Here is a 14,810-nt window from a genome sequence, read left to right as displayed (position 1 = left end):
AACCCAGGGTTTTGACCCAAATCTGCTTTGTTGCAGGCAGCCGGCACGGCTGGGGCTGGCTGCCGCAGGACGAGTCGGGTGCTTTTAGCCCAGTCGCTAATTACCCTTTTACTCTGCTTAGTGGAAATTTCCCTGCTTTGTTTTGCCAGTGCTTTATTAACCCAGCGGCTGCTTTTTTTGAGAGAGGGGAGGAAAATTTCCTCCCATAAATATCCTTTATGAGAGCCACAGGCTAAGGCTCTGCTGGGTGCAGGGAGGGGGCTGCAGCCACCGCAGGACCTCAGCCTGGGGGGCTGCATGGAGCTGCGGTCCTCTATGAGCTGGTGCTGAAGGTGCCTGGCCAAGGTTGCACTGGATGTTTGGGCTCTGTGGGGCTGGTGGGGCTCCCAGTTTGCACCGTTCTCTGCCTTTGCTGTCTGGGCAGGGTGCGGGGAGCACCCTGGGGTGCCCCCACCCTCTGGTGCCGGTTGGAGGGACTCCCTGCCTGCAGGAGATGCCTCTGCCCGATTCTGCCATGCCTGCTGTTGCGTGAAATGCTCTGATCAGATTGCCATGGCTTTTTAAGGAAAAGGCATCTTTTTTTTTAAGGTTTTTTATTTTCTTTGGGCACTTTCTAGAGGCAAAAAAACTGAGAATGTTTTTTGTGTTAATTTTGCAGCACTTCATTCACAACCCAGGGCTTGCACTCTTCTTACATCTGCGCTCCAAAAATGGCAAAATTTCAAAGTTCTTTTGGCCTCCACCTTTTTATTGCAGTTAGTTTGGAAAAGAAAATGAAAAATTGTCCTTCATAGCTTTTTCCCCGCCCCCCATCTTTTGACCGGTGTTAACCATGTACATGCTTCTTGGTGGCAGGGGGTGTGCAAGCCAGAGACCATATAGGTGCCATGCAGACATATGTGCACCTGTATTTAAGAAACCGCATGTGAAAACCTCCATCACTGTTGAGGTGATGCTTTGGCCACTTCCAATTGCTGTGGGACCTCTTGGAGATGCTGAGCAGGGTATTTTGGGGTAGTTTGGGAGGCACAGAGGGATCATGGTATGCAGGGACCTCTTGCACGTGCAGCTCAGCACCATGCTGGGTGTTGAACATGTTGGCGGAGTGGTCAAAGGTGGCAGAAGGTGACAGGAGGGGTGGGAGGAGAGGGGTAGCCTGCTCATCCTCCGAGTCTGTCCTGAAACCTGCCTCTCATTAGGCTAATTTGGAGTGAGGCCAGAAGCTCTGTTACTGTGTGTATGCAGTGCCCTGGCACAGCAGGGCCATTTGAATGGCAAACAAGAATTAATCCCCTCCCAGATGTGGCGGTGCGTTGTGGGGAAACTGTTGCTTTGTGAGCTGCACCCCATCACACAGGCACCACAGGATCTGGCCCCGCTCCCCCTATCTCCCCCCACCCCGGCACAGGCAGCTCCAGGCAGGAGCAGGGCAAGGGAGAGCATCACCAAGGGCACCTGTTTCAGATGCCTACGCTCACTCAGAGCTGGGCTGGTGGGTTTCCTGTGAGCAGGTTGTGACGGGGGGAGGAAAGAAGCAGTTTCTGACCCTCCTCCAGCTACCATTCTTTCCAAAGCTTTGCTCTGGATGCTCTTGTCCAAGCATACTTTCTGCTCTGTACCAGTTTTTAAAGTCAGTGCAGTACCTGAGGGCTCCGGCAGAAGCTGTAGGCACCTCTGATGGCATGCCAGATCCTGGTCTGCCTGTTTTTCTTTTGAATTACACCCTGCCACTCATCCTTCTTCAGGAAATTTGCATGCTTTCTGTCCAAATTCATGGAAAAATTCTCTTTCCCTCGTTCTGAAGTTTTTGCCTGAGACTTTGGGGTGCTCCTTGATGGAGATCCATACACCATGGTAGGCTACACGGATCAATGTCTCATCCTCAGTCCAGCTTGCTCTCCATCCACTACTTGCATTGAAAATTAGGGCTGTTGTCATGTCTGCAGCAGGTTGGGGTCCAACCCAGGGACCCAGTGTGCTCCCAGCAACAGACATGTGATTCTACTAGAGCTAGAACTCTGCAACCCGGAGCTGGCCCTGGTGGCCAAGCTCTCGCCTGGCAGGAGGAAAGGAGGTTTCCTACTGACCTGCTGGCAAAAGAGGCATTTTTGGAAGATGACAACCAGAAAATGGGACCCCTGTCAGGGAACAGAGGGGTTGTTGGCAGCCAGATCCTCAGAGTTTCTCTGCTGCTGTTTGCTTCTTGGTGGAGCTGAGGACCTACCACCACCCTGGTGATGTTGCAGAGCAAGGAAAACAGTTCCTGGGTTTGGGGCTGCAGACAGGGAAGATGCATCTTCCTACAGCATTGAACCCTTGCTTTGTGCTGCCAGAGCCACAGGCACGGAGCATCCCGGTTGGAGTCCCACTGGGAAGCTGTGGTCCTAGCTGGTGTTGGGGTGGAGAAGTTGGTGACAGCTGATCCTCTGTGAGATCCCCAGAGCTTGTCCCATGGGCTACCTGTTTGACAGTCTCTCCTGAGCACTGCCTGTGGGTGATCCCAGGTATCTTCTCCCTCTTGATACTTGCTCCCCCAGGCAGCTTTTGGCTGGGATGTGGGGTAGATCTGTCTGTAGGAAACCCCAGCCCACCTCCCCATTCCTGCGTGCAGAACCTGTCATTAGGGGACTCAGTCCAACAATTAGAAAACATCCAGGAAAGCATTTATGGGCAGTGGGTACAGAGGACAGAGGTTAAACCTCTTCTGGCCTCTGAGGATGCCTGTGAGGAAGGAGGAGGGCTGTAGCAGTGAGTGATGGAGGTGAAGGTAAAGGATGGCACCTCCGGCCGATGTTGCTCAGCCTCAGGTTGCAGAAAGTGAAGTGAGGTGACCTCTTGCTCATGTATGACTTTCCTTTAACCAAAACAAACGACACCACATATTGCATTATGTAATTTATTTATTTATTTTCAAACATCCAGCAAAGGTCAGAAAAATATTTCCCTAGCAATGCCCCCAGACCTGAAGGCAGGGCTTTCTTCCCCAAAAATAAACGCGGTCAACAGAAGTAACGAGCCAGGTTTCCTGCGATGTTCCCAAGGACGGTACGGGTGGAGCAGCTCAGCTCTTCCCTCGGGGAAAACACTGAGGCTGACAGGGCTTTGCCGGGCTGCCTCTGTCCCGCACCTTTGCAGGCACTTCACCGTAATGTTCCCAAACCTGCTCAAACCAGCCTTTTGGGGACAAAAGCTGTGGCCGGGGGACAGACCCCCTGCTATAGGTGCACCAAGCATCTGCTGGAGGGGGGCCTGCTGCCCGGTGGTGCTGGGTGGGCACGGGGGCTGCAGGGGGCCTGGAACAGGCAGTGACAGAGGTTTGCAGACCGAGGACCCCCAGCTCTGCCATCAGTACTTGGTCCCTGGGGTGGTCTGAAGCCTATTGGGAGCATCTATGGGCCGGGGTCAAACTGGGGGAACAGCTTAAATGAGAGGTGAAAGGACAGGAAGGGGGAGAGGGATATGGCAAAGCCAAAACACTCCACTGCAGCAGTTCGGGGAGGAAGACTTTGACATTTCTTTTACTGAAACAAACATTTCACAGACAAAACACCCAAGTTATTCAGTTTGACCCCAGATTAATTCTTCTCTGTTTGTTTGTTTGTCTTTCACCTTCACCCTTTGTTTGGGGAGCGGAGGAGGAGGGAGCCTGTTCCTGGAAAGCCAAACCAAAATTCCCACCGCGTCCCTCCCTAACCCCTCCGTTTCGGCCCTGAATGTTGTTCCTGCTGAGCCCACGCTCTCCTGGTGGCAGGCACGGCGTGGGGTGTCTGTTGCTTAGGGGGTCTGACACCCCGCAGCCACCGGGGTCCCTCTGCCCTGCTCTGCTCCCCGCCAGGGCCGGGTCTGCAGGGTGGAGGAGCAGTCCCAGTCGGCAGAGGCTAACTTACTCCTTCTCCCTGGGAAAGGGGATGGATCCCAGGCCAGAAGCCCATGCCCAGGGCTGTGGTCTCCATACTGCGTGCTCTTCCAGTGGTGACCTTGGAAGCAGGAGCCAGGATTGTTCCTGCTCGTGCATGGGTGTGTTTCATCGTGTGGCTCCAAAGCCTTTCTCCCTCCTTGCCAAGCCTGGCTTTGGTCCCTTCTCTGATGGATGACTGGAACAAAGGATCACTTTGTTGTCCTCATCTGAAATAGAGAAAACAAACAGATGCGAAACCCCTCTGCTCTGAGGTTGTTGAATGTGTTGTCCCTCTCGTCCAAGCGGGGTGAGAAGTTCAGCCTGAGGTCTGTTTAAAACAAGTCTATGTGCACATGAACTGCAAACATCATGGTTGCTGAATGTGAAGAAAAGAAGCTCGTAAAACTCAGAGAAAAGTAATTTTTCTGTAGCAAGGTCTCCTGGGCTAAGCCCTCCCAGTTTTCTTCTTTGGGAGATGCCCATGGAGCAGGGTTTTGTAAGGGCTGGGCACATGCAAGGGGGTGCTGGATCAGCCTTTATTCCTGCCTGCTCTGCATCCTCTGCAGCCTCTCCCTGTTCTCCATGCTCTTTCCTGGGCCCTCATCCCCATGGGAAGCAGATCAGGAGGGGCAGCCATGAGGTCCATCTGCAGCCCCAAGGGATGAGCAGTTTGTTCCTTCCACTCATGGATAAAACAGTCACAGAGAAGCTGTCTCCCACTAGCTTCCAAGAGTTGCCTGGGTGCTGAGCCTGGCGGAATCTTGCCCCCATAAAGAAAGCTGTAAATTCAGTGTTTCCACCTTGACCCAAGGTGTGATGCAGGTCTGGTTCGATGGGTCAAAGCAGAGTGTTTGGGGACAGTGCTCCCAGCAGCGCTGTCAGGCTTGGCCTGATGCTCAAACCCAGCTATTTTTTGGTGAGAACGTCACATTCCTCCCCCTTCTTCATCTCGAAGGAAGCACACTTTGCAAGATGGAAACAGAGCTGCTGCCCAAGGCAGGGATAGGTGATGGCAGCTCTTGGTTTGCCCAGGACAAGCTGCACTTGTGCTCAGCATCTTATTTGTCCCAGGGCTTGGTCCTGAGCTCCCCTAATCCCCTTCTGTTAAAAACACCCTGAGTCTGATCCCTCCCTGGCTTCTGTGATGAGCCTGGCTCACCGTGTTTGCGAGCCCTCATTGTCCGCAGGTGGAGACGCTGAGAAATTCTAACAGCTTTTCTGTAACGTGGGTTTTTCCTGCAGTTCTCCTTTAATACCCCATTTATTCTTTACAACCATTCAAACCCAGTGCCATTTGATGAACATCAATGAAAAGCCAAACCCTGCTCTTGTGCCAAGGATGCCTTGTCTGGGGAGACCTTATAACCCAGGGGAGGGGGAAAGCAGCACCGTTCGGGTTCATTTATTTTATTTCTCCTAAGTTGTGCTTTTGCTGATGTATGTTAAACACTGTTTCTCTAACCCCATTGATAACCAATCATTTTAATTTGTAGCTTGCGGAGGGTATGACCAGCTCAGCATTAATTAACATACCAGCTTCTTGGGCCCAGCCTCATGTATGTATTGCTTAATTTCTAACTTACTTGCTTGATTAATGGTTTTTATGAATGATATATGTGCATATATATATATATATATAAAGATCTGTAAAAATTTAGGCATTTCCTTTTGTGAAAGATGCCCTCACTGTCCTAGAGAAAGGGCAATTTTGTCTTGCTACAGGTGTGTGTGCATCTCAACATCATTTTCCTTCATGCTAAAGACAATGAGGTTGGTTTTGGGAGGAGGGATGAGGATGCTTCCTCCCTCTTGTCCTGGCAGAGCTGGCAGAATTATGTATGTGCTCGAGGTCTGATGTCTTCCCAACAGCTTCTCGCTTCTTGGTGCACAGCAGCAGAGCCTGGTAGCTCACTGGAGATGGTGTGTCCCGGATGGCTGCAGTGGCATGATTGAGGAGTTGATGGGGCTTCTGTGCTCCTCCATGTCCTAGCTCAGGGACCATCACAAGTCCTAGGCATCATGTCGGTGTAAGTTGAACTAAGATGATGTTGACCTTACATGAGGAGGAGGGTTTCACCGCAAGGAGGGTTTCATCTCATCAGCAGGACTTTGCACAGTCCTGGTCCTTGCAGGTATGCAGCCTGGTGCCCTCAGAGTGTGGGGATGAGATGCTAGGCAGTGCCCAAGCAGTGACAGTTCCCTCCTTGGAAAGTGTCTCCTGCTCCCTGTATGCATTTTATTAGGATATTAGACGTTAGGAAGAAATTATTTACAGCGAGGGTGGCGAGATGCTGGCACAGGCTGCCCAGAGCAGCTGTGGATGCCCCATCCTTGGCAGTGTCCCAGGCCAGGCTGGACAGGGCTTGGAGCAACCTGGGCTGGTGGGAGGTGTCCCTGCCCGTGGCAGGGAGATGGGACTAGGTGATCATTAAGGTCCCTCCCAACCCAAACCATGCTGTGATTCTGTGATTTTTTTCATAAGAAAATCAGATGTTGGGGTCTTCCTGGATTTTGTAAGAAGGGCAGTGAAGCTGCTTTGCTTTCTCCAGGCTGATGCTCCAGAGAAACAAGTCTTTTCCATGCCCCAAACTCATCCCTAGCAGGGTTGTGACCTTGGGGCTCTTCACCCCTCTTAGATCTCTCTTGATACTGGCCTATGAGTTACAGGAATAGTCTTCCTTTGAGATCTGACCATGCAGGATGGAAGGAAAGATCAATGGGGCTTTCACTTGCTGAAAACAGAGTAAAAATCGAGCAAGCAGAACATATAAGAGATGGGTTGCAGCTTCACAGCAGCTGTAACTTTTGCATGCAGAAGTTCCTGATGGGCAGCTTTGTAGGTCTTGGCATAGGGTTGGAGGCACATTTAATGTCCAGCCTGTCTCTCCATAATACAGAGATAACGTGCTTTGTTGGCCCTAGGCGCATCTCTCCAGTATCCCCTTTATCCTCTGTACCTGCGTAACGTTGCTCGCTGATACAGCTTCCTTTGCCGCACAGGCGGATGGGTGGCTGTGCTGGGATGTGGAGTATGGAAACAAAAGCCCCATAAATAGCCTCCCCCTTCCCTCTGTTCATCAGCATTTTTCATTTACGTGAGTATGTTTTTGTTTTAGTTCAAATAAAATTTAGGGAAAAAAATCAGAAAAAAAAAAAAGACAAAAGCTGCAAACCATTAATTTAAAATAAAAGCAACACAATATTAGGCAGTAATAAACCCATTCTCCTGGCCTTCACCAGGACCCTACAAGAATGTGATTAAATGTAATAAACCTCATGTCACAGAGAGCTGCTGATGCCTCCTGGGGAAAACCATCCTGTTTTGGAAAGCAGGTCACCGAGACGGTCCGTGCACGTCTTTCTTCCCGTCTCCTGCTCCTTTATAGCTGGGGAGCTTTGCACGAAAGCAGGAGCTGTGGAATGAGGCATAGGGGCTGCAGCTGGTTAAATATTAGGAAAAAAGCTTTTACAGCCAAAAAAATCCAGCCCAGTTGTGGAGTGTGCGAGGGAGCTCCTGAACTTTGCTGGGTTCTGCCTCTGACCGTGGCGTTAATGACCTGGAGGAGGGGGAGCATGGTGGGGGATTGTGGACTTGCCCCTCATGGAGAGCTGAGCTTGCAGACCAGGTTGCCCATTTCTTGGTGAAGTCCACAAGAGTTGTTTTTTTTTTTTTGTCCCTTCATCTCGAGCATCTTTTCTGCCTCCCAGCATGCTGAGAAAACCTTGAAAAACTCCAGACCCACAAACGGCTCTGGGAAATGGAGCAGGAATTGCTTGGGGGACCTGGTGAACCCCCGAGGTGGGTGGTGGGTATCACTTCTGTGGCATCGTTCCCCTGCACCCACCTGGGGGGTAAAGGCTGGGAAGAAGTGCTAGTGTGGCAGGGATGTCAGATCAGGGCTGCCAGAGCTGATGCTTCAGGCTCTGCCTGGAGCCTGCATGAATACAAGCACTTAATCTGCAATTGTTTATAACCTAGTTCATAAACCCTTTCTAATCTGGCCTCTCTTCGCACTCCTCTGGTGTTGCTGTTGCCAGAGTCCTCCTAGACAAAGTCAGGAGTTGGCCCTTCGTCCTTCTTTCGTCCCTCTTGAGAATCTTTGGCATAAGCGAAATGAGACAGTTTTGCAACAGCAATGTCTTGTGGATCCACTTCTCTGCTCCAGATCTGTCCTCTTCCCGCCGCGCTGAAATCCTGGCTCATCTCTCTGGAGTTCAAGTGATTCAATCATGTTCAAAGGGTGAAAGAGAGACTCATGACTTCTTAAAATGTCAAAATAAGCTCTCTCATGAACCATTTCCCCCTCTCTGCCTGGGAGGAGCACTCTGTCATTATCCACAAGACCCCCTCCTTGTTGTCTTGTAAATCCCCTTTTCAAACTGTCCGACCACCCCGAGAGGTTGGACACTGGGCTTGGCCAGCATCCCCTCAAAGCTCTCCAAGGACAGAGGTGCCATTGCCCTCCGTGTCTCTGCCATGCTGCCCATCTGAGCCGACCTGAGAGCGATTGGGATGAGGTCCTGGTGACCCAAGGGGTTTTAATTTGGGAAAACACAGGGGATGCAGGACAGAGGAGAGCCCATAGCCATTGTCAGCAGAAGGTGCAAGACACCTCTTGCTAAGATCAAAGCTTATATTTGTCAGCTGAACTGTGAGTACAGCTCAAGTAGGTGTGGTATAGATGCCGCCACCAGAGCTGGTCGCAGCAGGATCCCTTTACGAACAAGGGACTGTAAAAATCTCTATGGCTTTGGCCTCTTTTTGATATCTGCCTTAAGAGCAGGATTTAAATGGAAAATATATGGGGCAGTTTCCCATCCTTCTCCTTTTCTACGCAGCAAGCACAACGGGAGCCGAATCCCGACTGGGGTCCCCGTGTTCTGTATTAATGATAAATAAGAGTTATTAGTTCATTGTTAAGGGCAAGAGGAAAATACATCAACGCTTCTGAAGAATCACTTTAAAATGTTCGACAGATACGTCTGGGACTTACCAGAAAGCTGTTTGTGCAAGCAGGGAAGAAGGATGGGGTATCTGGGGCGGAGACGTTGCATTTTGAAGAGCCACCAAGGGGCTTTGAGGACCCTTTAGCAGGGTGTCCTTGTCCATGTCTCCGCTACCCTGCTCAGGCTCAGGATCAAAGGGGCAGACAGGCTTCTTCTCCTGAGAGGTACACGTGAGCTTTTGAGTCTGGATGAGTGAAAACGTGAGGTTAGTGTGAAAGGCCGGACGTGGGCGGCAGGTGGAGGGACCAAGGTCTGTAGGAGAGCTGTCCCTTTGCAGAGGACCCCCATCATGGTTAATGCCCATGCAGCTCCTGCATTCCCAGCTGTGATCCCAGCAAGATCTCCTCTCCACCAGACTTAACTTGCTGGAGCAGTCAGGCAGTTCATGAGCATCTCCCAGAGGAGAGAAGCTCACGAGGCGCTCTCAAGCACCTCTGAGCTATGAAGCTGCAACGAGGAGCCTCTGATCTCTCCTGAGAAGCACTGTAAGGTTCTTTCTATGCAGTTATTCGTACCATTATTTTAGTACCATGCTTTCGTTGTAAGAACTACAAATAACCCATCAAATGACAAGTTAGCAAAGCTAACCCAAGCCAAAACCAAAAAGTCAAAATCTGTAAACTATTTGGAATAATTGGTTATTTGCTGTGTTTGCTAGTTCCAAATCAGAGCACATATTTTACGGCTTATCCTGTTACTGTTAGCTGGAAGAGCTCTTGGTGTTGGATATCTCCTGCTGAAAGCGGTCGCCAACCCGCTCTGGAGCCCCGTGTCGCCCTTCAATCCTGCAGTCTGTTTTTTATCCCAGTGTTTCATGCACACTTGGGGAGGCACGGCACTGCCACGGACGATGGGTGAAAGCCCTCCCTGACCAATCTGTGTAGCAAACTGGTTTTCCACCAGCTTTCCACCAGCTTTCCACCAGGGGAAAGCATCCCCAAATATAAGCTGTGGGACAGAGGAAAAATAGTGGCAAGAAGGTGCGTGGGTGGCTGCCCCCGGGTGACCGTGGCTGAATGTAGGCTGGTTGAACAGGATGGGGAAAAAAACCCACTGAAAACAAAGAGTTTTGTCCACTTCTGAGCAAATTCAGGAGTACAGTAAAAAAAAAAAAAAAAGGTGAAACAGCCAGAAATGGATAATTTCTTTTTATGAACATCTGCCAGTTCACACCTTGAGGGTTAACAGAAGGAGAAGCCAAGTCCTCTTGCAGCCTCCATGTGGGGGTGCTTGTGGTTTTCTCCTCCTCCCTCCAGCCCTGCTTTCTGCACGGTACAGCTCAGAGCTGCTGCAGATCCCTGGGACAGGCTGAAGGAGCCAGGTGAAAGGACCAGGTTAATGAACCCAAGGATAACCACAAGACCAGTCCCTCCTAGTGAAGAGGTTGGAGGTCAAGGATGGGGTGATTATTAACATGAAAAAGCCTTTCTCCAGCTCCCAAGGTCTGGCAGGTGCAATGTCCCAAGCCCAGCTGGTGGCACCTCCACCCTACTGTCTTGAGCAGAGCATGGCCTCCCAGCAGGAAAATCTGATTTTTCCTGCCTCCCAGGCACTTCTGCAAATTCTCCTGGTCTGCATTTGTAGGTTATGGAGCCCCTTGGGGAGTAGAGACTGACCCTGTCATGGGGATAGCTGGCACCTTGGCTTGGGTGGTGGCTGGCTGCTCGGTGGCAGAGCTGTGGCGGGGATGTCTCCCACAGCAGCGAGCTGCTGGGTTTCCTGCCTGGGCGTGCTGATAGAGCAGCAGAGGGATTGGGGATGTGGTTGGAAAACCCCAAGGAGTGCAGCTGCGGTGTTTAAAGACATTTTTGTGTTCCCCAGCTGTTTGCCATGGCCTCTCTGCTGGAGTTCTCTGCGCCTGCAGGAGGACAGGGCTGGGCTGGGTTAGTTTAGGCGGGTAATGAGCTGAGCTGACCAGGCTGCCTTTGAGCTGGAGTAGATGAGGATGCTAATACCACCCTCTCCCAGAGATGCAGGGTGTCACCTCCTGCAAAAGCGTGGTAACAAACAGCTGGGGAGCTGCATCTATAAATGTCCGAGATGTTTCTAGAGGGATCTTCTCATCCCAGCTGCAAAGCTTTCCCATTGCAGGAAATCTGCCTCCCAGATGTGAGGTGCGAGTACATTTGAGTCTGAGGCAGTGGCTTAGCTTCTCTAGAGGCAGTATTTATTATTGCTGTAATTATATATATACATTCACACAGGGAAGAGTGTGTAATCGGTAGAAGAGCAAGCATAAGTATTAAGACTTCAGTTATCTCATGCCTGCTCTGCTCCTGGCTTTGCTGTCTGAAACAGTAACATGTCTGTGCCTCAGTTTCCCCCACCTGTGAGGTGATAAGGACTAAGTTTCACCAGAAGCCAATATCTCCTTTGCGTGGCAACTTCTTCAGTTTCCACACCTCCTTTTGCTCCCGACTGAAATGACCATTTCAACATATTATGTGAAAACTGGGTTGTGCTGGCCAAGCCCAGACTCCATCTGGGAATGCATCCGATGGGACGGGCTTGCAGTCACAGCAAACCCTGGGCAGTGAGGAAAAAAATCAGTCTGGCTCAACCTCCCTGGCAAAAAATGAGGTTAAAACTGGTGCATTCTCTGCTGGATAAAACCAAATGAGATTGGAAATATCCTGAGAGCCGCTGGGATGACACAGGTCTGCATTTCGGGGTCTGGGGGACGGAAGGATTGGACAGCCCTGTGCATAGCCCTGGGTAAAAGTCCTACGTGAAGACCAGGCACGGCTTAAACCTCCTTCCCTGTTAGCTGGAGGGGTCAGTGAGCAGCGGCTGCTGGCTCTGCTGAACCCACCGCCTGATCCAGAATGCCCTTAAGGCTGTGTCTGAAGAGCCTCATTGACTTCAGAGGGATCTGCACACTCAATTGAAGTTAAGCATGTGTCTGAGTGCTTTTGCTATGTCCAGGCTGTAATCCCAGAAATGTTTCAAGTGGGAAGTTGCAGCCTGCTGGTGAAATTCTGTTTTTTAAGGCATTTTTTTTTTTAAATAAGTATCTGAATTCCTTTATTTTTGGAAACAACCATGCTTTTGGCTATAAGACATTCCTCCTTTCTGGGATGCCCCCCTGGAAGGGACTCTCCTGCTGCCCCTGTCCTGGATGCTTACAGAGGTGCTGAGAAACTGATGGAATGGTCCCATTCAGGCTCTTGCCTGGTGAAATGGTCCTGGACCCTCTTCTGCTGCTCCTGTGTTAAAAGTTGACTTTCCTGTTTTAGCAGAAGATGCCAAAGCCACGAACACTGGAGCTTGAAAGCTCTTGCCTTTATCTAAGTATGGAATGGGAAAATGTTTGCAATCCTGACTCCAGTCTCATTTGGCGCGCAGGTGCCAGCCCACATTACGGTGGTCCCCGCTCTGTGGGAGCAGTGGTCCTGAGGGAAGAGGGAGTGGATGGGGAGACAGCAAACCTTCTGGTAACCATGACAGCAGGTTGCTGCATCTGAGTAAGCTTCTCTCCAAGCTAAAATTTTAGGTTTCGGTCACTTGATGTTAAATTTATCTCAAGTGATACTCACCCATGGGTGCGTGTCCTGTTGTAGGGTCCAAGCAAAGCTCAGAGAGGGCATGAGGGATGCTTGAGGTCCCTCAGCCTTCTGTGCTAGGGCTCAGGGCACAGACCCCAACCCTGAGGACCCTCCTGTACCGTGTCCAAGGTGAAACACTGGAGGTGATGTTGGCTGTCGCCTGGTTGCTAAAGGAAACCCCTGAATTCAGCTGCTTGCGACTGGAGCCATTGCTTTCTCTGGCTTTCCCATTTGCAGGCAAATGGATTAATGTCCTTTGCTATTAACATTCCAGCTGCTCCCCTTGCCTCCTTTTTTTTAAAAAATTTTTTCTTTCCCTCTTTTTTTTGGTAACATCAGTAGAAATCAGCAAAAATATCTAACCAAATTCTTTGTCTTGGGGCTGCAGAAGATACCATGGGTAAGTTGTCAGATTAGTTTAAGTGCTTTCTTTGTAACTCAGTACCTGTGGAATGTCGTAATAAAGCCATGATGGTCAGAGTGTAGCTTTTTAAACAATAAAACAGGGGAAGTGATGAAAGGCAATTTTTTTTTTTTTTTTTTCAAAAAAAGAGAGGCAGCAGAGGCCTCAGAGTTAATTTATGTAATATTTCTATTAAAAACAATGTCTATTCAAGACAGCAATTTAAAGCCTGTGCCGTTGGCTTAAAATATAAATCCAATAAACCTCTATTATGATTCCTCCATTAGGTCAGTGTGATGGAATTTTGTGGACTTCTAAAATAAGACATCATTATTTTTCAGGAATGTTTCATGAATCACAGTCAAAGCCCCTTCATCTTTGCTTGTATAAATTTCAAAAATGGTGCACTTATAAAATATATACATTTGCTGAAGCTGACAGCAGGCTTTCTTCTTGGAACAGCATCTTTGGAGCTGAAATGCAGTTTGTGTAGTAGATGAGGCAAATGCTTGTTAATGGTGTGACGGCTGTGGGCTGTAGTGGTGTGCACTGAGGTTGCGTGAGATTTGCCCATTTCTTTGTATAATATCAATGAGAAGAGAGTTATGGTCTTCCTGAGAGAGGTGCAGCACCTGAGGACCTTTTCTTTTTAGTGGAAGTGTATGGATTTTATGCATTCATTTGCCCATGTGCTTTGTTTGGATGGGGAGGTTGAGTGGTGCTGGGATACAAACCAGAAAGGCAAGCCCTATCCCCAAAGCCCCCCAAATCTTCCAGGCAAAGCCTACAGCAGGGGCCAAGTTTAAGAGCAGCCCTCACATCCCCCCTGAATTTCAGGCTGTCAGGACCATGTCAGCATGAGAGTTAATTTGTCTCATCCCCTGTGTGGTCCTGCACCGAGGTCCTGGGAAGATCACCACCCAAATGGCCAAAATCTGCCCGAAAAACACCACAAGTTTATTCTTGTGAGCTCATCCTCCCATGGAGAATCATCCTCTCTGCTGCCTGGTCCAGGTCTGTGGCAGCTCTGTGGCTGCAACAGCTGGATTTTGATGGGAAGCATCCCAAAACCACCTTGAAACCAGGGAGTGAGGAGCTGCAGGTTGGGTTTGCAATAGCTTCATTGTCTCTGCAGGACAGAGACCTGCCAAACCCAGGCTGTGCTGTGGGGCTGGCCACAAGTTCAGCTCTAGCAGTTACGGGAGCTGCTGCTGCTGTTGATCGCTGGGTTTTATTTGTGGAGATGTGTAACTTTGGTGTCCCGTGCTGCAGGAGGAAGAATTCATTGACTGGTGGAGCAAATTCTATGCTTCCACAGGAGAGAGGGAAAAATGTGGCTGCTATTTGGAGAAGGGCTTTGACACCTTGAAGGTAAGTGGTCTTGGCTGGGTCTGGCTCATTGGACTTGCACTCTCCATGATGTTTTTCCACAAGTTTTGATTTTTTTTTTTGGGTGTTCAGGCTTTTTTTTCTTTCAGGTAAAAAAACCGCAATAAAAATACATCATTTTCCCCAGATAACAGGTAGTTTTGCTTTAAAAATAACTATTTTAAAAACTCAAGTTTCTTTGCAAAATCCTTTCTGGTAACTTTGCACTTTGCAGCTGTCAAGAAATTGTCCCTTCTCTAAGTGGCAGAGGAGATGGGGAGCTGCCACCTTGAACAGTGTTTGGGAACAACAGGGAAAGCCAGAGATTGCTTAGGAGAGGGGAGATTTAGGTACATGTTTATAAGGAGTGCTAAAATTAACACAGAGACCCAAGTAAGACTAAAATGCAAAAGACTGCCTGGTTAAGGAAAGCATTCCTAGCAGGAAGGTCTCTGGCTGATGAAAAACCCTCTGCAGCACCTTGGCTTAGTCTGTGTCTTCCATGATGTGCTGTTATATATTGTAGGGTTGCCAAAAGTCTGATCTTCATCACTGTCCCGTAGGTGCAACAAGGGTGACAGGTCCCAAG

The 14,810-nt window shown here is 49.6% G+C and overlaps 1 protein-coding gene across 18 annotated transcripts in view; it reads left to right on the top strand.

The window, feature by feature from the left end:
• The window catches only part of DYSF (dysferlin), a 105,370-nt gene that overhangs the window by 52,754 nt on the left and 37,806 nt on the right, over positions 1-14,810 (top strand). For 8 of the 18 annotated variants that reach the window (XM_037388472.1, XM_037388448.1, XM_037388463.1 and 5 more), the window contains one exon: positions 14,126-14,224. In XM_037388472.1, the coding sequence (XP_037244369.1) occupies positions 14,126-14,224 (99 nt within the window). Of the gene's footprint in view, positions 1-5,391; positions 5,455-12,838; positions 12,851-14,125; positions 14,225-14,810 lie in introns of all 18 variants that reach the window. The other 10 variants (XM_037388363.1, XM_037388337.1, XM_037388354.1 and 7 more) reach the window with 2 other exon arrangements.

The sequence above is a fragment of the Falco rusticolus genome, chromosome 1, assembly GCF_015220075.1.
Source record: "Falco rusticolus isolate bFalRus1 chromosome 1, bFalRus1.pri, whole genome shotgun sequence".
Taxonomy (NCBI): domain Eukaryota; kingdom Metazoa; phylum Chordata; class Aves; order Falconiformes; family Falconidae; genus Falco; species Falco rusticolus.
This window is presented reverse-complemented; position numbering and strand designations above follow the sequence as displayed.